Source organism: Syngnathus floridae, chromosome 10, assembly GCF_059516105.1.
Source record: "Syngnathus floridae isolate MCC-2025c chromosome 10, RoL_Sflo_1.0, whole genome shotgun sequence".
NCBI classification, from domain to species: domain Eukaryota; kingdom Metazoa; phylum Chordata; class Actinopteri; order Syngnathiformes; family Syngnathidae; genus Syngnathus; species Syngnathus floridae.
Genome location: NC_142422.1, coordinates 6,212,272 through 6,236,035, shown reverse-complemented (window position 1 = coordinate 6,236,035; position 23,764 = coordinate 6,212,272). Strand labels below are relative to the sequence as shown.

The 23,764-nt window shown below is 38.0% G+C and overlaps 2 protein-coding genes and 1 long non-coding RNA gene across 5 annotated transcripts in view; 1 reads left to right on the top strand and 2 right to left on the bottom strand.

The window, feature by feature from the left end:
• Window positions 1–23,764, top strand: part of LOC148392138 (uncharacterized) — a 37,312-nt gene that overhangs the window by 10,394 nt on the left and 3,154 nt on the right. Inside the window, exons 2-4 of one of the 3 annotated variants that reach the window (XR_015860756.1) lie at window positions 1,455–1,557; window positions 16,596–16,733; window positions 23,085–23,140. This is a non-coding gene — a long non-coding RNA (uncharacterized LOC148392138). Of the gene's footprint in view, window positions 1–1,454; window positions 1,558–16,595; window positions 16,734–20,893; window positions 20,965–23,084; window positions 23,141–23,764 lie in introns of those variants that run through there. The other 2 variants (XR_015860755.1, XR_015860754.1) reach the window with 2 other exon arrangements.
• On the bottom strand, window positions 11,378–13,632 carry LOC148392139 (fucolectin-like). Its single transcript, XM_088388150.1, has 4 exons — window positions 13,456–13,632; window positions 13,138–13,202; window positions 12,715–12,994; window positions 11,378–11,739 (listed from the first exon to the last, which is right to left on the bottom strand). Exons 1-4 carry the CDS (start codon window positions 13,596–13,598, stop codon window positions 11,565–11,567), a joined length of 663 nt encoding a protein of 220 aa, XP_088244276.1. The 5' UTR covers window positions 13,599–13,632; the 3' UTR covers window positions 11,378–11,564.
• LOC148392136 (uncharacterized) overlaps window positions 20,542–23,764 on the bottom strand; it is a 96,933-nt gene continuing 93,710 nt past the window's right edge. Inside the window, exons 4-5 of the mRNA XM_088386708.1 lie at window positions 23,513–23,586; window positions 20,542–23,197 (exon numbers count right to left, since the gene is read on the bottom strand). Coding sequence (XP_088242834.1) covers window positions 23,560–23,586 — 27 coding nt within the window. The 3' untranslated portion in view covers window positions 20,542–23,197; window positions 23,513–23,559. The remainder of the gene's footprint in view (window positions 23,198–23,512; window positions 23,587–23,764) is intronic.

The following is a 23,764-nucleotide window of genomic DNA, read 5'->3' as shown; positions in this document are numbered from 1 at the left end:
AATATAGCAGTTTATAGTGAATATGAAATTGTCATTTCACATAACCTGATAGTGTCTAATGCTAATAAAAAAATGACTCACCTTTTTTACAGAAATATAACATTCAAATAATTAAAGGTGGACTGTTGAAATTAATTGCAAATGTCATAACATAACTCACTGGGACATGAATGCTAAGTGGTATTTATTGGCACTGACAGAAACTTTCCTGACAAAGTGAAATCTACCTGTCCTTATACGTAAAATATACAATGATAGCTGAAATAAAATAATCTTACAGAAAGCTTGTTGATGCAGTATTCACATGAGGTCAGTGTTTTCTTGTATAAAACCTGCAAAGCACACATTTCTTCATATCCACGATGTTTGCTGGTTACGATTGTTGCTGTATATCTGGCATTTGCTTTCGATTCTGTCAAATACTGTAGCAACACAATTAAAATCGCCAACGCTCGTTATTGGATAGTGTGTTCATTAATGTCTACAGTGATTGAATTAACAAGGCCAACATTGTTGTTCAATAATGAGCCCATTAGCAGCGAGAACCACAGCACTGGAGGGCCAAGCAAATCAGACCAACAATTAGCCGTCAGTGTTAAAGCAGTGAGATTGGGGCCACGGCACAATGGCATTTTATGACAAGAGCGGTCAACTCATTTCCATTACAATCAATTAGTTCTTTTGCTAATTTGATTCAAGAAAAAAAATAGAATTACCAATTGACAATGACCATGGTGAGTATTTGTTTGAATTTCCACTGCAGTAAATAAAAAAGTACATTATCCATTAGTTCTTTAGAACCATGTCATGTTTTTTTACTGATAGCCTAAATTGGTGAATCGCCATTTATATAGTCACAGAAATGTAACATAACATAGCAGTAGAACATACAAATGCAAGTGTTGCATGTCTGTTTCATCATTCTGCCCTTTCCTAGTCTTGACTGATGACAAGAACGTGTTTTGTTTGTTTGTTTATTTTGTTTGTGTGTTTTTGTGTATTTGTTTGTTTTGTTCTTGTCAATAGACTCAATTTGAGATTATGTGAGCACATTCACAAATATGTGATTTAAATTTAAAGATAATTCCATTAAGCGTCATCATTTTTAGGAGAGTTGTATAAATAATAAGTACCAGTCTAACTAATAATATTTGTTTTACTTACAATAATGCTGAATCATACTCTATGATAAAATGTTTATGTATTGCATCAGCATTAGTAGATTACTGAGACTCTAATTTGTGAATAATGTTTCCATATGTTACCTTGCAGGATTTCTTAACTTCGGTTGTTCTGAATATCATATTCTCAGTTCAGCAAGTATAATGTGTGGCCTCTTAAAATGACCAGAACAACATGACTAACGTTGTTTCTTTGTCTTTGTATCAAAAATGTACCTCAGATATAAACTGTCATGAAAGTTTATATTTTCTATCTCTCTGGTATCATTTCAGTTACTGATCACAGTGAAAGCATCAGTGCAGCATCAAAAGATACCCAATGAAAAGAAATCTGCACCATACTCCCATTTTGATAACATCAGAGTGACACTATAAGGTAAGAAGACAGCATGATTTTGTTACCTCTTAACATCTAAGTGTGTAATTTGCTTAGCAGCCTAAGGGAGGCAGGCAAGGCCTGTTGTAAGAATGGATACAGTAAAACAATCATGACATCATCTACAAGGACAGTACCACCTTGATTTTGTCAACTTCCTTCTAAATTTAAAATCCCAAGAGTGTCAGTTATGACAAAGGTTATTTTAATTCTTGCTGGGCTATATGTTGATTAGCAACAATATAGTTAATGTGATTTTAACATTGTGTCAAGCCACAGAATCAAATATTTAGCCTACATAAACATCAATGAATCCCTTAAACTTTTTCACATAGAATCAAGTCATTCAAAGCTGGTCTTTTTTGCACTTCCTCCTCAATAAATATTTAACAACCATTTTGAGAATGTACTTCACTTTACCAACATGATTTCAATTTTTAATGTAATGAGGTGCATGAATTAAAGTCACAAAATTAAAGCCTAGGATTAAGCGACCTGTATTGACAACCCCTCCTGTTGTTGATCTTGTCTGTGAGCGCATGTGGTAATAACAAAGAATTTTTTCTTCTGTCTGTGTCTCCCGGCATTAAATCTGTTGGTGGTTCAGAGCAGACTCATGCTGGGTCCCTTCAAGCGCTCATGCTGTTGTTCACCATTTGTGTGTCCTCTCACTCTTCAATTTTGCCTTCCATTCCCATTTTTACTAGTCTCTCTCGCAGCTTTTCTATCGGTATCCATCACATTCTGTTTTCAACACGATCTCTTTCGTTTGGATTCTTATGAATTTATGGATTTCTTCATGAGGAGAGGTTCTCTTTCAGAAAACCAAAAATGATTTTGGCAGCCGTGATCCTCCCCAATTAGAGCTTTTGATATATATATATATATATATATTTTTTTTATTTTATCTGAAGTATATCAGCCATATGCCTTTTAGTTTGAAGGCCAAAGTATTGGCATCTCTGCCTCTCGTTCTGATATTTTGGAAAAAATAAGTGTGGATAAAAAAAATGCCTTTGGCATCGCGTTGCTACCTTCAGCTCATCTGATCATTGCCAGCCTCAAAAGATGCAGATTTGTCACAGTAGAACCACAGACTGGTGGCGAGGAATAAGGGATGAGGACCAAAGAGTTCATTGCCAAAATATTATGTCAAAACATGGACAGTCAATCACTGTTTGCTCATGACAACTTCACTTTTTCCATCATCAAAGTTGTCGGATACAACACAACACTTGTGTGGGTTTCTGACAATGTGTCACAGCACTTGTTGCACTGTGGCAGATGGCTGTACTGTGCTGAAAATTCTGCTAATGACAAACAACGGCAGCATGGTCACTTGTAAAATATGCCTGTTTATACTTAAAGACAGAAGAACAAATGAGAAACAACAGTGAAACAGAAAAGTGCTTAATTTTTCGGAGCCATGTTACAATGTGGCAGCCTACAACACACTATGCTATTGAATACAGACCGATTTGTTAAAGTACATGATTCCCACTCATAACTACATTCATTGTGCAGTCTGTATTGTTTATTGTTGGTTATATTCAGACATAGGTGAGTCTCTTAAAAAAAATTCAATACCTTAATCTCACAGGTACATGTGGTCAAGCACAATATCAAGCTCACATTTCAAGTTGTGGTGAAATGTTATGGCTAGTATATAAATACGTATATTATTTATTACAAGTTTTGAGTCTGAGAACATCTGTTGTCTACGAGTTTTTTTTTTTTTACTGTTCCTCTGTCCATACTTTTGTATTGCTTACTATATCCTCTCCATTTCCTCCTTCATGTATCATCTCACTACTTTCTAGTTTATAGTTCTCCAAGGTCTTCCCTTATGATCCCAGCACCGACTCAGTTGTGAAGCTTTCAAATTGACCATAACTTTTATGAAGGCCAAGCCACTTGTATATCACAAACCGCAAGGACTCCTTTGGAACAGCTGTCATCACATTTTTAAACACCCAATGAGATTAACACATGTTGATTTCATGTTGAGTTTTAGAGCTATAGAATAATGTTCAAAGGGTCATTGCCATATATACTATATAAATATAAATCCTCCAAAGGTGAGAATCGCAGTTCAAAATATAAAAATATGCTAAACTTGCATACATGTTAATAATAGATTAGCACCAACAACATAAGTCTTTTTTCCCCTCAACAATATTTCTTACTTCAAGTGTAATCCTAGAATAAAGTATCATGTCTGTGCACCATAAATATTCCGCAAATATTGTTGCCTTTATTCTGACATAGGCTTGAAAAACTGACTTGCTAGTCAATTTTTGAGATTTTATATTATGTCAAAAAGAGGAGAGAAAGACAAAGAAATGGAATACATAGCTCAGTTACAGCTGAATAAATTCCTCCCACATATGCCGTTCTTACATAACATGTCACTTCTGTTTGATAGACACAAATCCCCGTAAAGAATGAATTATCTCTACATAGCCTGAAGAGTCAAGAAAAGTTTTGCTGTTTTACATAATCCTGCATTGTTGTAAGTCACACATAGAAAAAAACAGTTTTCCCTCCAATTCATAAAAAAAAAACTGTTTGCCTTCCAATTTATCTAGGTAAGAAAATCCAGATCAATCTTGTGATTGCACCCCAATTTGTGCCAACTTTCAAGCATTTTCTAGAAAACTAGTATACTGTACTAACATAAACAGTGATTTAATGGGGATTTGAGTGTTTGTTGTTAAGACTTGAACTACCTCATCATGACCTTATTGGTAAATAGTCCTTGCCAACACCACAAGCAAACTCAATAAAACTCCAGACCCAATGATTTGGTCCCGAGAGGTGTTGAGACAGAAGGAAGGGAGGTAGGCAAGAGAAAGAGAGGGGCTCTAACAACATAGACCAAGAAATAAATAAGGAAGCAGATGGGGGAGAACAAGATATTGAAATTGAGGGAGACGGAGGCAACGGATAAGCCAGGAAAGAGAGAGATCAAAGACAAACAGTGAAGCAGCTGAGACAACGAGAGTTACATTGAACGAAAGAAAGGGAAACCCAATGGCAGCAAAGTAATTTGGTGCTGGAGGGAGAAGTTGTGTTGTGTTTTTGCTCTTGGCCTCACCAGCTGTAATGAGCCTCAGATTACATCTTGGCCTTGACCCTGACATGTGCAAAAGGAATTGCTAGTCAGGCTGGCAAAGCAGGAGACGGCATTCATAGAATCAGCTCATCATTAAAATATATTGCCCTCAGCCAGAAGAATTGAAAATGGCAATGGGTACTGTGCTTTCTCAGAACGTAAAATAATGATGAATAAAACCAACAGGAGATTAGGAATCTATGACGGATTTGAATCAGGCAATTGGCAATGCTTTAATTCAAATTCTGGTACTTGTAAAAATGAGTTATTAGACAGAAGACTTAAAAAAACTGAGTGCCAGTCCAAAAGATTCAAAATGTTCCACAGGACAATAATACTACAGTATAAACACGTCACCTTATGATAACTAAAGTAATTCAATTTCTACATTTATTCATCTCAAGATTTTGAGTTTTAATTTCAATCAGATTTATACACCAATACTATTGTAAAGTAGATGTGTTTTTTTGTTTTTTTAAATAGCATAGCTATTTAAGTTGGGTGAACTTTGCTAAAATATGTTTGGTTGTTTGCACCCGTGAATTTGGTACTTTAATCAATGCTATCCTGCCATTTCAGTGTGCAACAAACCAACAAAGGTAAGCCATCAGGCAATAATTCATTTCCAGTGGGGATTCTTTTTCCGCGTACATCGCAAATGATTTTGGTCCAAAATATAAACCAGAGCTAAAACACAAGGGAAATATGTAACACAATTCCAATAAGGACAGAGAAGCCAAAATGCAGTCTTGTAGAATGCATACTGAAATCACTTTTTGCAAGTCCAATAACAGTACATTGATATATGATGTTTCTTGAGAACTTTTATAATTAATAATAATTCATTCTGTTACTTGCTTTTAGGTTTGTACTTGTTTTTTCTTGTTTGTTTTTGTTTCAGATAATTTTTTGTTTGCTTGTTTTTGATGGTGGTTCTAGTTTCTTTGCTTGTTTGTTGTCATTTTTGATTTACTGTCATTTCATATACTCTCATATATATATATTCATATTTTTATTATTTTTTGCTTGGTTTGGGGGGGTTGTGATTTGCACTGCAGGGACACCATAACATTCTGGAGACATTGACAATACAGATGCATTAATTGTTTGTAGTAAAACTAAAACAGAAAAGAAAAACATGCAAACATCTATCCATGCATTTTTTGTACCGCTAAATATTCCATAAAATTCCACTGTTATTGAGCACACAGAAGCAGTTTCTGCAATACACTCCAAACTACAACGCTATAAACAGTATTCAATGAAGGAGGGTTCGTTAATCCTCACCCCGGGCCATGCCACAAGTTACAAAACTAAAAGGTATTGTCTTTCTTATTTAATACAGTCAGAATTGGCAACTGTTGTTGCCAGAAGACAAACGCACACAAGCGCATCCAGTGGCAGACCTGCACAACCTTCTGCACTCAAGCTTGTTAAGACCCCTATCTCATGAGAGAGAGTGAGAGCCCTTTAGCCATACTCGTAGGGCTTATTTCCATTCCAGTACCCAGCAACACACAAGACGTGCTCTTATGCTACACATGACAACAGACATACACATGGTCACACACTAAGAATGTGAAACTTCAATCACTTGTAGATTACTATGAGACATTGACTTTTTTTTTTACCTTGACTGTACCAGGAAGTGGAGATTGTCAACCTCTAGAAAATGTGTGCTTGAAATCCAAGTGTGTTTTGGTTTCAGTAATATAAATTACACCTCATCTTTGAGTCCTATTGTGTGCGCGTGTGTGTGTGTGTGTGTGTGCGTGTGTGCGTCTGTGCGTGTGTGCGCGTGTGCGCGTGTGTGTGTGCATGTATAGTGGCTGATAGAGTGGATCTCATCACATAAACGGTCACACCTTACATAAAGTGACATACTTTTCCTTGTATAGTACTCCTATTTTAGTTCCTATATTAGCTTCTGTTTACCATAAAACATGGCCTCAAGGACTCCACTCCACACACACAGATTCAAGATTCAAGAATTTTTATTCGCCATGTTTGAGCGTGCCAAACAAGGAATTTGACTTCGGTTAATCACAGCCTCTGTTCAACATTTAGGTGACTAACAACAACACTCAGGACATGTGAAAAATGGCAGTTATTCTCAAACATCCCCTGATCTTAAACTCCCAAGAGGGCAAGGAAAAACTCAAAACTCCAGCTAGGGGAAATGAGAAACCTTGAGAAGAGACCACAGATGGGAGGGTCCCTCTTCTAGGATGACCAGGCTGCAATGGTTGGGCTTGTTGATATACAAGCCGCCCCGGACTATAAGATGTCTTCATTTCTATTACCTGTTTTACCAAAGCAAATCCTCTTACAATATCATAAAAATCAAGAAGAATCAGGCACACTGGTCCAAAAGCTGTAGGGTTCAAAGCTTGTGGAAATGACGGTACTTATTAATACCATGAAATGACATTGCAACATTACCTCAAGTTTAAGACAATATATGGACTTCCTAAAGTTGGCATACAGCTTTTCCTCAAGGGGAATTTATCTTGCCTGACAGACCTTGGCGCTACAGAAAGACATAAAATCCTATCAGACCTTACCATTCGCCTGTAATTAGAACTATAATGAAATGGTTGACTGCGTATTATATCTGGGGTAGGATATATGGATAGGATTCTAATTGATCCTAGACAGCATGGTGTGGCAATTTATTTTCCATCTCAAGTTGTCTGTTAGATTCCTTTGAAATTATAGATGTGCAATGGTTTATCTGTAAATGTGTGTGTGCCTGCGTATGTGCTCCTGAGTGAAATATTCAAATTTTTGCATTTATTCTTAAGTGATACACTTAGGTCTCTATACTAAGCACAGTTGTGGTTGAGTATAAAAACTAGCACATTTTAGTTTTTGTACCACTCCAAGCCTTGTCCTGAGTGTTAGGAAAATTGGCAGATGGCTCTGTGTGTTCTGGGTTTATCATATTTTAATTAATATTTAGCAGTATGTGAAAATTTGAAATTCAGTTCAGTTTTACCAACCAAGAACAGAATCGTTATAATCAGTATTTTAAGGCATTTTTGTACTTCAGCAATTTGCCCATTTTTATTTGGAATATACAGTGCCCAATAAGTTTGAAGCAATTTCCTTATTGTTTAGATGTTACACTTGAATGAAGAGCAATTATATCAAGATGTGTCAAAACCTCATGATTTAGAGAACCAATATCATAATACCAAAGTAAAAACAACAACAATAAACCCTGTTGACCTACAACACAATTTAACAGTCCAAATGACATATATGAAACTATCTTTTCACTTTGCGGTTTGAGGACAAGTCAAAGTCAAACCTATAGCTCATTCCGTGTGTGGGTGCCTCGATTCATTTTCTCTTGACTTCCAATTCAGAGAGGTAAAAAAAAAAAGTAAACCCCATGGCAGTGACCTCTGCTGTAGGTCCATGAATAATGGAGACTATTAGTTGCAAGTTACTGTACTTTGAGGAAAAAAACTGTCATTTCTGCCGTAGGATGTTTAATTTGGACACTGGATTGAATGAGACATCCTGTGAGAATGTTTTGCTTGTAGTGAAAGAAATCTACTCCTGTCTAGTCATTGTTGCCCCTCTGATAAGCAACGCGACAGGGGGCTACCGTCTTGATGAAATTTTCACCCCACAAAAAGAATTTAATAATCCTAAAGCCTTCATCTGATATTCAACATTTTTGGTGGATTATGCTCAGGTTGAAGCAGATTTTGCATTTTGACAGATTTTCATTTTTGGGAAATCCTGTCTTGTTACTGACACACTTTCCAACATTATCCATACAGCATGTGGCGCAATGTATAAAACATGTTTTTTTAATGTCATAGCAATTATGCTTTCTAACACACAGAAATGTTAGTCTCAAATGTTTCTATATCCAAAATGCCAAATCAGAAACAGTACTGCGTCAATCATATAGCTTGTTTCATAATACTTAGTAGAAAAATAGTCTTGAAGGTGATCTGTGAGTGACAAAATCTTAAATTCCCAGATGACGCCAGCAGAGAAAATCTCTTGCCCTTCCCTGTGTGCAACAATTTAAAGCAAAACACAAATTAATCACAATTATTATGGACGGAAATGACCCAAACCTACTCGTATGAAATCACTAGGTACCACGTAAACTTTGCCTCCTTTATTTTTAATTGATTTATTTTTTTTCTGCCTCTCCCTGTGCTTCTTCTATCTCTGCCCATCAACAACATCCACTTGGAGCAAATTCACACTTCATTAATTAATTCATCACCTAAAAGCAGAGTATTGATTTTTAGTAATGGCTTTACAAATCTTTCCTGCAGCAGCCGGACAATTAAAAATAACTCCTATGTGCAATACATCATCCTTAAGAGGGTCAAAAGTCTCCAAGTCAACAGAGAAGGAGGTTACAATATCAACAAACAGGCTGTAATAACCACCGGTCATTACAGATGCCCAAGGAGAGCTTTTATGATGTTTTTTTTTGTTTGTTTGTTTTATTCACTGACGTAATATCAATGACAATGTTTCTTGGGCAAGTGATGGAATGTCTGAAACTTTATGATTAAGCTAATGTGACAACATGTTTAGGAGTTCTGGTGCTCACTAGTCCAAGTTTTGTAGTTTTAAATAGAAGTAGCATGATTGTTATCGAGTGGAATTCTGATAGAAAGTGAGAGTGAAGCAGAAATTAATCTAACTTGGGAGCAGCAAGAAAAATTAGGTACTGTAAATAAAGAATAGTTTTGCATTATGTTATTTCTTCCACATGGAAAACCTTGAAGCCCAAGGCGTAGTCACACATGAGCGCATTTTTACCCCAGGTATAATTTATCAAGAAGTGATGGTAGATATACAGCTACATTGGCTCGCTCACATATGAAACAATGTCTTGTCCAGTTACTGTAACAAGGCTTGCGCCACCAAAGAGCTAAGATTAATGATACTGCTGTTTGGTCTATATGAGGTATACATTAAAACCAAATGGTGTGCATGTATGTGAAGCAATTAAGAGATGGAGAGGCGGAGAAGTGGTCAGAGGAAATAAAAATTAAAAGAGATTGTTGGATATATGATGCAATGAGAAAACAATCTAAACCATAAAGAATAAGAAAGCAGCAATGCGAGGAAGAGGAATTAGATGAAATACATAAAGAATATCACCATGAAGGGGGGACGGGGAATAATCGAACAACGGTATATACCAAAGTGCTCCCTGAAAGCACTAAATAAATCTGTACATGGAAGCCACAAGGCATATATTAGTATCATAGAGACCATTGTCTTGGGTTTACTATAAATTAATGGCCTTTACAAAGAATGGTTCACACAAAAGACAATAAAGTACTACCATCAGGGGAGGCATTTATCATGGATAATGGCAAAAAGACATTACAGCTATTGTCATTAAAAATACACCCCCACACACAAAACCCAGTACAGGATGTAGTTAATCTTTAAAGAAATTAATAGAAGTCAATATGAGTTAATATTGCACAATGCCATCCCATGCCATTCTACGCATACTTATCACCAACCTTACTATACTGTATGTTAAAGACGTGTAAACTGCAAGCACATTAAGAACATGAAAAAATCTATACAGTCGACCGTTTCAACGACTTGAGACCGTATCCTCTAAGACAACCAAAACCGTCCGGTGCCGATCAATTCAATACCCGGAGAATGAAATGACCCGGATGGGAATATCCACAGGCAATTCAACAAAGTAACTCAACCACTTATATCATAACGGGTGTGCTTCACACTACACACTGAGAAACAAATCTGAACAAAGTGAGATTGAGCTTCAAGTTTTACAACCATTAAAGAAGAAATTGTCCAATCTTATAAGAGCTGACTGATGGGGATGAGAGACAATGACCCAAACACACTGACATGTTGCTGTCATTATCTTATCAAATGACCCCCTGGACTATACTATCTCTGGCTTGGATCCCCAATTACAAACCAAAGACGAGTTGTGATACCACAGATATAAATTTATAGTGCCTGTTGTTAGAAAGTAATGTTGCGTAAAGGTCATGCGGGTACACCATCAGTATGTATTAGGGAATTGACGAACTGAACTACATCATATTGAATGCTTGCTGTAGAGCAGGTGAATCTTAACAAGCCCAGCCACCATCACAAAACCAGAATCAGAGAAGATTAAAAATTATAAGAAACGTTAGCAAACATATATATTTTAAACTCTGGTGAAAACGGATAATAGTTAGTTTGTGGTAAATCATGACTAATCTTCCTCTCACATGATCCTGTTCCGCTGTAGTACGCTGCATCACGGTTCAATGCAATATTTATTTTCCACCTGACATTGAGTACAACCATAACTCCCTTGTTTATTCCCAATAGAAATGTCCTTTGAATAAAGAGCTCTCATATGGAGCCCAGGAATGTAGACAAGAGGCAGGTCCCCTAAGTGGCTCTTCATCTGCCTGCTGTCAGGCTTGACCTTGCACTGATGGCTCACTAAGTGTGTTGTGCATGTCCTTCTATTAAGTGACCGCCAGAAATTTTGCCATATGCTGATATTTTAACCAAATACAATCTCTGATTTCCAATTCTCCAACTTTATTTGGTCCCAGGGCAGACCATTATTCAATAGGTTCCACAAAAAAAAGAATATATACAGTTGTATGAAAACATTCTGCATTGTTTTGATTGCACATGTACATTTCACTTGATATCCAAACACAATTCTTTTTAAGAATGCTTTATTTGTCGAATCACACCATTAAAAGTTAGTTTTCTTTAGTTATTGCTGTGTTAGGTCCTGGTCCTCATAGACGATAGTACTTAAAGCGTAAAAAGTATGAAAAAGAGGATTAATTAATTATCAAGAATTTTACTCTGAATGATAATTGACTCGTGGAATGCTCCAGATTCAGCTGCAGGTATCACTGAAATTCTCATTGGCCTCTTCACCATAAACTTCCACTTCACACAGTGTCAGGTATTCTTGTCTTCCAGGAATCACTATGTTTACATAGCGGCCTTCCATTCCATTGCACTCAAAGGTTTTGGATTGGCCAGCTGAGATTGATAAGATCACAGTGCATCTAAAGGGATAAAAAGAAAAACACTTTGAGCCCTATTTTCATAAATGAGGGCACATTTGCTCGACATAAAAATTGACACATCTTCATTTCTACTCTAGTTTACCATGTTAGGGAATTTAGCAGACAGGCTTGGGCCTCACATTATGACAGACTGAGGGAAGTTTCAATTACATGTCTCGGGCGCACCTGACATTTTGCTAACAGAAAGAAAATTAAGTTTTGCCACATGAGTCTAACGCAATGGTTCTTAACCTGGGTTCGATCAAACCCTAGGGGTTCGGTGAGTCGGTCTCAGGGGTTCGGCAGAGCCTCCACTGCGGAAGTCCGAACACGTCTGATTTATAAATTCGTGATAACGCATATCTGAACTGGCCTCGCAAAGTCAACAGCAGAAGTCACACTGATTTGCAGGCCTGTAATTTCATTTGAGTTCATGCATTGTGTTGGTTTTGTTCTTAGAACAAGGTGATGTTCATGCACGGCTCATTTTGTGCACCAGTACTAGACAGTGATGTCTTGAATTTGAACAATTTTTTTTTTTTTTTCACTAAAGAGGGGTTCGGTGAATGCGCATATGAAATTGGTAGGGTTCGGTACCTCCAACAAGGTTAAGAACCACTGGTCTAACGTAATTTGGGTGAATTTGATCAGAGAAAAGGCAGATAGATTCTGAGCTCGTGTATGTGTGTGGTGGGCTTCATCACATTTCATTCATAATTTTGCCAACATCATGCATCAATCCTTTTGAATAATTTTAGAAATGAATTAACTATGATTATTATCAGCTGAAATATATTTTTAAAAGCACTATCCCCAACTGCAGCCCAACTATGTTTAGTGTAGTGGGGGGCACTATAACATTGGTAGAAGGCGGTCTCCAAGTGCACACTCCACAACAGCCAACTTGACATCATCCGCAAGTAGAGATCTCTGTGCAAACATGGTTATTGCTACTTTAACGGACAGTACACTTACCTGGGATTAGCATTGCCATTGTCATCAAGGGAGTCTCCAATGCGGAGCTCAGCCTCATTAATCCGTTTATGACAACAATCTCTTCTGTTTGTAATAATAACAGTGTTTATTTTGTATGTTTTCTGGAGGTCCAGTCTCCACCATGGAGTCATGTCTTTCTTTGTGTGAGTACAAGACTTCTGTCGCCAATTGCTCGCGCGATTTCCATCAATGGCCCTTTGGGGAAAGCCGTTCACATACAAAGAGGACTGCTGAACTTTTCCAACCAGGGCAATGTTATCTGCACACACACACAAACCATTTTTTTTTTGTAACTAATTGAAGTAATGCACAGTGAAAAATGTACATTTCAACATTCTTAAGGCCTAAAATCTAAAAATACAATTAGATTTGCCATAATCAAAAAAGTAGGGATAAACTTACCATTCAAACTGCTTGCCTCTTCTGTTATAGCCAACAAAGTGAGAACCACGGCTAAAACAATCATCCTATGAAAGTGGGTCAACAAGTTATTTACATGTACTTCAACAACATAAGTATGTCTTCTCTAGCCTGTCAGTCGTAGTCAAACGTCACACTTATTAATTTATGTTTCATGAATCCTTCATTTAAAATAAATACATATTATCATTGATTGTTATAAACATTCACTGTGGATTAGGCTTTTTAAATTGCAATGTTATCCTCATAGTTGAGTCAAGTTATGTCAAGCTACTCCAAATGTCTGGATGATCGACCTACCTGACGGTATCGGTTAACTTGAAAGCTGTCACCTGTTGGTGCTGGTTTAGAGAACACTTATATACTCTTGAGCTTGATACTTGAGTTTGATGAGCTTGACTCTTAATATTCTTGTATGATTGACTTGTTTTATCAGAGAACATCCTGGTCAAATAATGAGTGTTGGTTTATTGTGTTTGAACTGTGCCTGGCTTGAATGTTGGTTGTTGACCATAATAATTGCAAGGTAATCTTTGTGGCCCATATGCAATACTTTTGTTTTGATTGTTTGGTTTTGCAAGTCAGCTCAATGCTGACTTTTAAAGTGCAAATATTGAAACTCAAACACTACTGTTTGCAAGCCACTTTTAAGATGACACTCACCAACTACCAAACGTACTGAAGAGATGGCAACATTTTTCATGTTATTTCACATATTAAATGTATCTTGATGATGTCAAAAGAAAAGAAAGTTTTGAATTGCCAATAAATACTGCACCTTAACGATGTACATAAAAATTAATACACATTTAATACATGTGAAATATTAGAAGAATTACACCAGCTCAAATGTTACTAACATAACAACATGCTATTGACTATTATTATTTGTACTACTTATTATTTTCCATATGTGTGACTGAAATTTAGCCTTTAAATAGCGTGTTGTCTAAAAAATGTAATTGTGCCCCTTTGATTTATATCTGGGTATCCCTCAATGTATATGTGCAAACCTCAATGTACAATACTTTACACACAACTAAATGAAACAAGGAATCAGAAAAATAAATAGTTATACTTTGATTAATAAGGTTAGTAATTTTTGATCATTTTTGTTTGACTATTTAACACGCTAACGTCTCCCACCTTATCCTTCCTTGACCTATTTATAACAACCCTCTTCTCCTCCCCCATCCCCACGGTCTGTGTCTACTCGTTTCATTCTGCCATCATTCTACCACAGTCTCTCAATCCTTGAACTGCTTTTACATTTGTCACCTGCTCTCCCTCACCATGCTTTTACCCATCACTCGCCCCCCTTCTGCTCAACAGAGGGCACGTACAGCGGCCTTTGTCTAAAAACATGTGGAAGGAATTAATTGACTCAAGTGTTTGGCTCTTTTCACCCAGCTGCTTCTGTGCGGCTGTCACCTGGCTCTTCCCTTCGTCATCTCTTCTCATTCCTTCTAATTTCCCCTTGTTCTTTACTGCCTTCATATTCTTTCTGTGCCGCAGTACCCCTTTGCAAGATCAAGCTCTGTTGTGGCTGAAGAGCTATCGTGGTCTGTCTAATGAGAGAGAATAATGTAAGCTGTGCTGTTGTGGCTGATGGATAAGCGTGAGATGAAAAATAGGTGATATCATAGAATGACTTCAAAAAAAGGAAAAATAGTTCCATCCATTTTCTATATCGCTAAATTAAAGATCATATTCCAACGCAGGTTCTTTATTTGACTTGTTGTAATCTGTGCAAACACACAGATTTACACATTTTGGATAAATGGGTGAAAAACTACTGTACGTACATACATCTGTCACTAAGTGATGAAAGCATACCATTCCTCTTTCTGTCCATTCTTTTCACAACCACCCCTACACATCCTTGTGTTTGCCAAATGCAAAATGAAAGGGGGTGATCATGTACAGGAAGCCTGATATAAAATAATCTTATTCCACTTCATGATCCTCTTTTTATCCCTTCCCCATCAAACCAACCAACCACCGCTCATCTCCGCACTCACCTCACATTTTCAATGCATTAATAAAAACGTCTAATTTCACTTCATCCCTCTTTCTATTTCCTCTTACCCCAATTACCATCCACCCCTGTTAATATTGCCCCACCCTGTGCCCTTTCCAAAGAAAGAGGCATGAATCAGGCTACAAATTAATTGTATTCAAGGGGAGGCCATGTGCTTGGCGTACTCAATGTTTCCATGACAACTGGCTCGGGATCTATAAAGATTAGAAAGAAGGGGTAAATAGAGCTGGAAGGGATGGTGTGTGTGTGTGTGCGAGGGGGGTGGGGGGGGTCACCCCAAAAGAGGATAAGCATAATTACAGTGAGCTAGAGAGCCAGTAGAGCGACCAACTCTGTAAGCAAGTGTCCCAGCCAGAAAGCCAATAGTCTGTCAATAAAGTCTGCCAAAAAAACATCTTTCTGTATGCATCTAAAAATGAGTGCAACAATAATATCTTAAAAACAATTACTATCATGCCTTTTTGGCATAAAATGAGTAATTTATTTCACTTGGAGAGCATGGAGAAGATCTAATGGGTTACCAATTCGCATGAATTGATGAAAAAAACTTCATTTTACTACAGTCGTGCTTTTTATATAATCGTGTAAAGCAGCTGCACTCCACAACATTCTTACAACATTGTAGAGTGATACAAGTAAATAGCAACAACATCTTTTCTTCTTGACTTGTCATGCATTTATCATGGTGAAGTGAATTTGCAGACAAACAGCCTATGGCTAGATGTGAGCACCAGCTCAAATAAAATGGTATTTTCCAGTTAAACAATACAGTATACATTCATATGCACATGTTGCACAAGAGCGAAGCATACCCATTTGTCTTATCTGTTTAGTTTGGTACATACAGTACTGTATCTTCTGCCAACACAAGAATGACTATAGAAGGCTATCAGAATTACCGTATTTTCCCGACGATAAGCCACTACTTCTTACACAAACATTAAACCCTGCGGCTTATTGTCCAGTATGGCTTATCTATGGATTTTTTTACATTTGTGATATTGTATGATTTGTACATATCTTGTATAAGGAAATTGAACTTTAAAACACCTGCAGCTTATAGTTCAGTGTGAGTTATATACACAAAACAGGATTTGCCCGTAATTTTAGCTGGTGTGGCTTATATTTGGGTGCAGTTTATAGTTCAGAAATTACGGTATTTATTATGCCTAAAATTAACAAAATATATATATATATTTAAAAATGATCATGTCTAGTGAGGCTTTTTCAAAACAAATGACCAGATATAGTGAGGCTTTTTTTCTGAAACAGACTACCATAGTAGGGCTTTTTTTTTTTTAAGTGACCGTGAATGCTTTTTTTGTATATCTACCTGCCTTTTTGTGACCATGAAAGTTAAATGTTATGGTTTATTTCTGTCTCTTTTACTGGCTTCAAGGTTGGAGCAAGAGCCTCAGGCCCTATTTCCAAACTATGTTTGATGGATGAATGAACAGACAGATGGATGGGAAGATCAATGGACTGATAAACAAACTGGCAGACAGATGAACGGATGAACAAATGGCTATGTGACTGGGTAAGACATTTTTACAAATGGTTGTGCATCTCAATTCATGTCATGTCTAAGGATGATTTTTCACCCATGTGAATGTGTGGCCACGTGTTTATGCATACAGTATGTATCGTCACGGTTTGTCTTTCGTGTACATGTATACATGTCACGCTGTGTTTAGCAGACATTTAGTCTAGTAAGAATATACGCATTATTTTAGTATCTTTCTTCAGAAGGGCAGATTAGAATTGTTTAAACTTTTCCAAGTGTTTAATCTATTATAATAGTTAATAGTAAAAAGTTGATGCAAATAAACAAAGAACTCGATCTTCTTGATGGGCATTGAAACGTTTATCAAATGAGGATTAAGAATGGCATTATTCTGTTCCCAGAGAAACGTCAGGATAGCCATTTCACTTTTTACAAATCATTCAGCAATGTCATTGTCACAATCGGCTTCCTTTCAATATATCATGAATGCGGATGTTATTCTTCCTTAAACGTGTCTCCGTATCTGCAAGCTGTTTGAATGAGGTCTTCCATTTCAAGGGGATGCATTTCCATACCTTCAACGCTGTATTTCTCCAATTCTGACACTCATCACTTGGCCTCTTTTACCGTGTAGACCCTGAATTATCTCCTCTCTGAACTCTGAATGATCTTTATGAATTTGCTTGGTGGCTTTGTTGACCTTTGTTGAATAACTTGCGAGCACCTGCAATGTAGTCTTCACTTTTGCACAAGAAGAAAAAGTCCTTTTCATGTGCTTTTTTTTCCTTTCTTTCGATTAGTTAGCTTTATTTAAGTTTCTGCAGGAATTTATTGACTTTACAAAGGTGAACCTGTGGGAACTCAGTCCTCCTGGGAGCAGGAGAATTATGCTGCCGCTTGCATTCCCACCATTGCGAGATTCAATACTAATTCTACTTTTAAATGTAAAAAACACATTTAAAAAATTCATTGATATATTCATATATGCATGACAGACAGCGGCATTGAAGATGGGGTAAAAATTGGAATGATGCACCAGGGCCCAAAGCACAGGGGTGCCACTCGATTTCTATAATTTTTTGGGAGGTTATACTCTTTTATCTTTTTTTATCAGTTACGTATATGTACATGTAAAAGAAAAATATATCCTGCTATGATAGTTCAATTATAAGTTTGCTTTAATCAAATTTAAAGTCTTACATGACCTGCACCCACTTTGCAAAAATGCAAAATGTTTCATTTCATGTTCTTAAAGACTTCTCCTGTTCTTAAAGACTGTAAGCATTTGTTGCTAAACATTCTGGGTGAGACACAGTGAGAAAAAAGAGACAGGAGTGTTGCCAAGTTTTTTTTTTTCTTTTTCAAAGAAAGGTTATTATTTATATTATAATTACACAACATAATCAACCCAATGGTTGCTGACAATCCGGTGTGAAAGGCACGCACCTGTGTGCTGTTTGCTGCCTTTTGTTACAAATGCCTTTTTTTGGTGGATTTTACCATAAACCATTTTACCTATTGTGAGACTGTGGTCTGTATTGTGTAAAATGTAAAATACAATGCTGGAGAGAGTTCACCAATTTGCCAGGGCTAAACAGATTTCTGACAGGGCTACACTACCCTGAGCCCAGGTGACATTTTTTAATTTAGGGGTTGAAAATGGTCCGTAGGGCACATCATCTATGGGTTGAACGCATCTGATTAGACGAGCAGCGAATCCTGACGTCACTTCCAGAATCTTAACAATCTATGTGGCTCCTCCACTGTAAGGTATACAAGCATCTTCGTCCATCTTAGTCCGCTCTTTCCCAACTAAGTACAGACAGTAGGCAGGGGACATTGTGAACTGGTTGCCAACCAATCAACCACACATATAGCTTGTCATTGTTTATAAATTATATGTCATAGTTTTAGCCTGACCCCTGCCCTCTCGTAAGCCCAGTGGTCCTCCAGCGAACGCCCTCTTTGAGTGCCGTTTTCAAATATTAGTGAGGGGTGGAGCAAGAGTGTGGTGGAGGCGTGAAAAATCCTTTTATGCTAGCGTGTGCATATTGCTGATATTTGCACACATTATTTTAAGGTGCATGTTACAAGGGGGTACTGATTCTGATAATAGTGGCAATGAAGGGAGTCAGCCAGGCGCCTTAACACCTGCAAAATAAAAGTGCATTTCTGCATGTGAGCAGGAATCCATAGTAACTAGCACCAGAGGGAGACATTGCAGTACCTGCTAAATCTCAAGGAATGAGAGAAAGAGCTCGTTGAGCTGATAGTTCACAGCAGACTCTCAGTTGTCCTTTGTGTGTGGTGCTTGGGGGTAGGTGATGTCAACCAGTGACAGGTAATTTGGTCTCAGCCGTGTCCTGTGGGACCAGCAGCACACATACACTTTGCTAACACATATACTTTTTCTAACTGATTGTACATCAAGAGTGGGCTAGCAGCAAATGCCCAGGCATGTAAGTAAGGCCTATTGGTAGGGGTGGGGTTGCTACAAACACATGACACAAATCCATATGCAAGAATGAATCATACAAAAAACAGTGTACCCGAGGAAGCTCAGTCATGGGAGTGTTTTAAATTTGTGGATTTTGGAAGTCATCTGTGACATTTTTAACACATTTTTCAAAAATTTTAAATGTAAAATTTTTATTCAACCATCCATGAATTTTGCAGAATAGAATAAATGCAGTTATGCCTTTTGGTCCATTAGGAGCTTACAGTTAATGTGCAGGTCCTTTTGAATGATTGTCCATAAGTCCTATTCACTGTAGTTTCTATCCCACAGCACATCTTACACATTGTACGCCATTGTGAGCAATGTGTTGTCAACATCTTATCATGCCTGGTCAGTGCTGCACTGGCCTCTCTGAACTGACAAACTGCCTAGTTTATGTCTGTCTGTCTGTCGCTCTTCCACGTGGATACATGTTGCCAGGCATGGCTGTCCATTTCTGGAGCAATTATTTTCCCTGCCAAGTGACCTTTAACCTCCCCTGTCTTTGGGCAGTTGCTTAAATCCCATATGTAGTGTAGTTATGTCACTTAAGTTTAGTACGGTCACCTCTGCTTCTGCCTGACTCGGTGGTGGTTTTTGCTTTTTGTCAATGTAATAATAATCATCATCATCATCGTCACATTTCATCAAACGATTGTGTGACTGAAGCAAGAATGCCACAAATGTTTTAACTTTTTATTCTTGCATGGTTCTATGTATGTCTGAATTGGGTTGTTTTAGTTGCCAAGCTTTGTTTAATGGCCGTATGTGTAAACTACGATTGCCATTGATTGATTGATTGATTGATTGGCATTTATTTCCTTTCTGTGTTATACCTCCCAATTATCTCTCTCGGGCCAAGACTTCATACCCTCTATTGAAGAGGGATAGACGAGTGGTCCTGTGGAGGGTCATGCTCTCTGTATGGTTAAAAGCACTAGATAAGACGCACGCACACAACCCCATATGCACACTCAAAACATCAGATAGAAAAAGATACACACCCATTATCTTCCTCCAACAAATACATCTCACCCATCACTCAGCGGGGCACAGGGCAAATTCACACACAACAAATAGACCTTTGTTTGCACACTAATGAGTTCACAGGAGGCAAATGTTAAACCTCATGGGGTTAGACAGTACCTGCAGTGTTAAACAGGGGTGAAATAGTGTATATACAGCTCTCCGACATTTTGGGCTTTGATGAAGTAACTTTATTACTCTATTTAAATGTACATTATGCATTACACAGACAACCGTATAGTATGAGATACATCTGTGGCATCTAATGAGAGCCGCAGAAGATTTCTTATTTACAGTAACACAAACACTATTGTCAGCGTTAGCTCTCGTTTTATTGCTCACTAAATTCATCAAGTTATGGATCTTTTCTTATCGGATGGATGGATGGATGGATGGATGGATGGATGGATGGATGGATGGATGGATGGATGGATGGATGGATGGATGGATGGGTGGATGGATGGGTGGATGGATGGGTGGATGGATGGATGGATGGATGGATGGATGGATGGATGGATGGATTTTTCAGAAGCATCCACACAAAGATGAGACAAGCGCTACTACGTACATTACTGCATTATTCAACCTACTTTTCCTTTCTCTTCATGTCATTCTCTCATTTTCCCTTCTTCTGCTATTCCACACGCATCCTCAATTCCCTTGGCGGAAGCTGAGGTGCTTAGTGAGATGCTTCAAGGGAGACCAAGAGGAAGGAAGATGGCAAGACAAGAGAAAGAGAGAGCGGTAGGGTGAGGCGGTGATATGCAGTCTTGGCACCAGAGTGCATTGTTTTCTCTCTTTGTCATGGTTCTTATTTTCACCATCTTTGCCCCCACATCCACTGCCTCACATTTGTTCTCATTTCGCTCACTATCCAACAGTCTGCCTTACTGTTAAGTGCTACGCTGTAGACACATCAAAATGCAACTCGCTGATGTGTAACTAATGTTACGACACAATATGCAGCCACAAAGTCTTTGATCATAATTCCATTTAACATGGCATATAAAAAAATGGAAAAAGAAATTGGAAGAATGGAGGGTTTGTGGTGATTGTGTGTGCGTCTGGTGGTTGTGGTGGTGGTGGTGGGGGGGTACTCTGCGTGCACCATTAAGCATTCTGCAAAATCTAATGAAAGTGGAAGATGCATCCAGCAATTTGACCTATCTTGAATGATTGTTATCTACAAATCATATAGCAGTTGTTGAGTTGTTGAGCTTTGTTGGCAAGGAGCATTATCTTATAGATCAACCAGAATTTGACTGGAAGCCAGTGTTTGGGAGGGAGTTGCGTTTGTGTGTGTGTGTGTGTGTGTGTGTGTGTGCGTGCGTGTTTGTGCGCGTGTGTGTGCGCGCGTGCGGTGTCTGTATTTAGTGTGTGTGCATGTGTGTGTGTATATTGCTGCTGCCAAGGTTTGGTCAGACTGCGAACCCTGGCAACTGAGTTCTGCACATTGTAGTCTGTCAAGTGAACTGCCAGGAAGCCTGAACAAGAGTCCATTGCAATTGTTCAGGGAGAAAGTAAGGAACGAGTGGGTGAGGCTCTCGGATACAGAGTCAGACAGTGAAGGCCTAAATTGGGAAGAAAAGATTAAATGGAAGGCAGATCTGAGAGCAGATTTCATGGGGGATTCATAAGAGATGGAGATTATTATTATTATTATTATTATTATTATTATTATTAGGTAAAGTATGTTTTTGAGAGAGCTGCAAGGCATGATGGAATTAGAGCTACAAAAAAATTGAAGAAATGTAATCAAACATGCTTCAATGTGATGGATGACAAGGCACTAAGAAATGCATAAAATGGTGAGATAACATAATCACAGCTTTAATCTATGAAGTACGTATGTTTTACCTTTTACTGAAAGGTTTTGTATCCGATTGTTCCTGTTAAAACTGCTGAGTTAAAAATTGGACCGACATGGGGAGTTGGGTTAATTTGCCCAAACTTTGGGTTGTTTGGCCAAATAAAAACATTGTAATGAATTGTGTGTACAATGGGTTGTTTTGTACAAAACAGTCAATTTTTTAACCCCAATGAGGTTGTTTTTAACCCAGGATTTTTAAGGGCGTCGTTTTACCAATGCCAATCATCTTAAAATGCACTCAATTAAAAACCTAACCTGGAGGCCAGCTTGTGTGGAATCTGTAAGGTTAAGTTAAATTATTTGAAAAATCTTATTCAGAGAATTGAATTGCCCTGAACATCCTTTGTAAGACTTGAGCCTCTGATGCTCCTCTGGGTGAACTGCTGGATCAGACATTTTACAAGTCAGACTCTCTGTGACAGGAACCCATATGTGAATACAAGGTGAAACTATTCCTCCCACATGGTGCACAGCAGCAATGACAGGTTAAGTAGCCACAGAGGATTCAATTATATGCCGCTCTTACCCAGCGGATAGATGGCTGTCTTTGTATTGACCAGTCTTAAGGCGGAGGAATGAACTATTCATCATTCCCATATATGTGTGCATGCATAGTGTGTGTGAAGACAGACAAAACCCTTTGAATTTAACCCATTGGTGCCATACATTTAAATAAATCAATCATTAAACATCGTGCTGTGACTATGTACAAGATGTTAGATTTGTCAACATATGAGAAATCAAAAAACAAAAATTCGTGTAGCTTTGACGTGTCGTATTTAGTTTACATTTTAGGCATTGTAAATTTGTCAATAAATACTGCATTTTCTGTTAGTTTTGTGATGACTGAGCAACATATGTCATTCTATATATGCCCCATATTGTCTTTATTTATCAACCAGTTTCTACGCTCATGTTATTTTAGATTCCCTCTTCTGCTCTGTCTTAGCAATTTTCTCACGATATCGCTCTTTCTTATATGTATCAGTAGTTGTGTTTCCGGGTCTTGCTGGTTGATGGTTCCCTCCCTCCACATGGCCTATGATCATTTATTGATGACAGGAGAAGAGAGGGAGGCCTTCCCAGCTGCTTGTGCCTGGCACCCTGGTACAAACACACACACATGCAAAGTCAGTCACATTGTTTTCATCACCTCAGAGGACAATGCATTGGCTAGCACTCATGTCCTGCAAACTTCCTCAGACGTGGAATGACACACATTGGGAATTGTTGTGAGTTGCAAAGCAGTACACATACAAATACGGGCAGAAGAATATCTAGTCTCAGGCCATCAAAAATGCCAGTTTGACTCCCTGCTGTTTTGTTTTGCAGTGTTACATATTTCTCTACCATCTCTGCTTGTCAGGTTGTATTTTGTGCTGCACTTTTGCACCCGTTCCCCCCCATCTGCCGATTTACCTGCCTCCAGCACTATTTCACATCCTGCTGTGGTGCTACTGACTCCGTCAAACAGACGAAGACAGGAAAGACACCTGTGTGGAGGGAAAGAGGAAGTTAATGCTTGAAGGGAGTGCGTGAAATCAACAAAACTCACTTATGTAGTGAACAAAATAGATAAAAAATTGGGACGTATCAAAAGACGGACTCGCTCAAACTTGGCGACTTAATTTGGTTGTGAAGGGCACACGTAGGAAGACTTTTTCCACTCTT

Coding starts and splice junctions, on each gene's coding strand:
- LOC148392139 (XM_088388150.1), bottom strand. CDS start 13,598: ATGTTCTCTGATAAAACAAGTCAATCATACAAGAATATTAAGAGTCAA. Junction 13,203..13,455: donor AAGTTAACCGATACCGTCAG/GTAGGTCGATCA, acceptor CCACTTTCATAG/GATGATTGTTTTAGCCGTGG. Junction 12,995..13,137: donor AGAGGCAAGCAGTTTGAATG/GTAAGTTTATCC, acceptor GTGTGTGTGCAG/ATAACATTGCCCTGGTTGGA.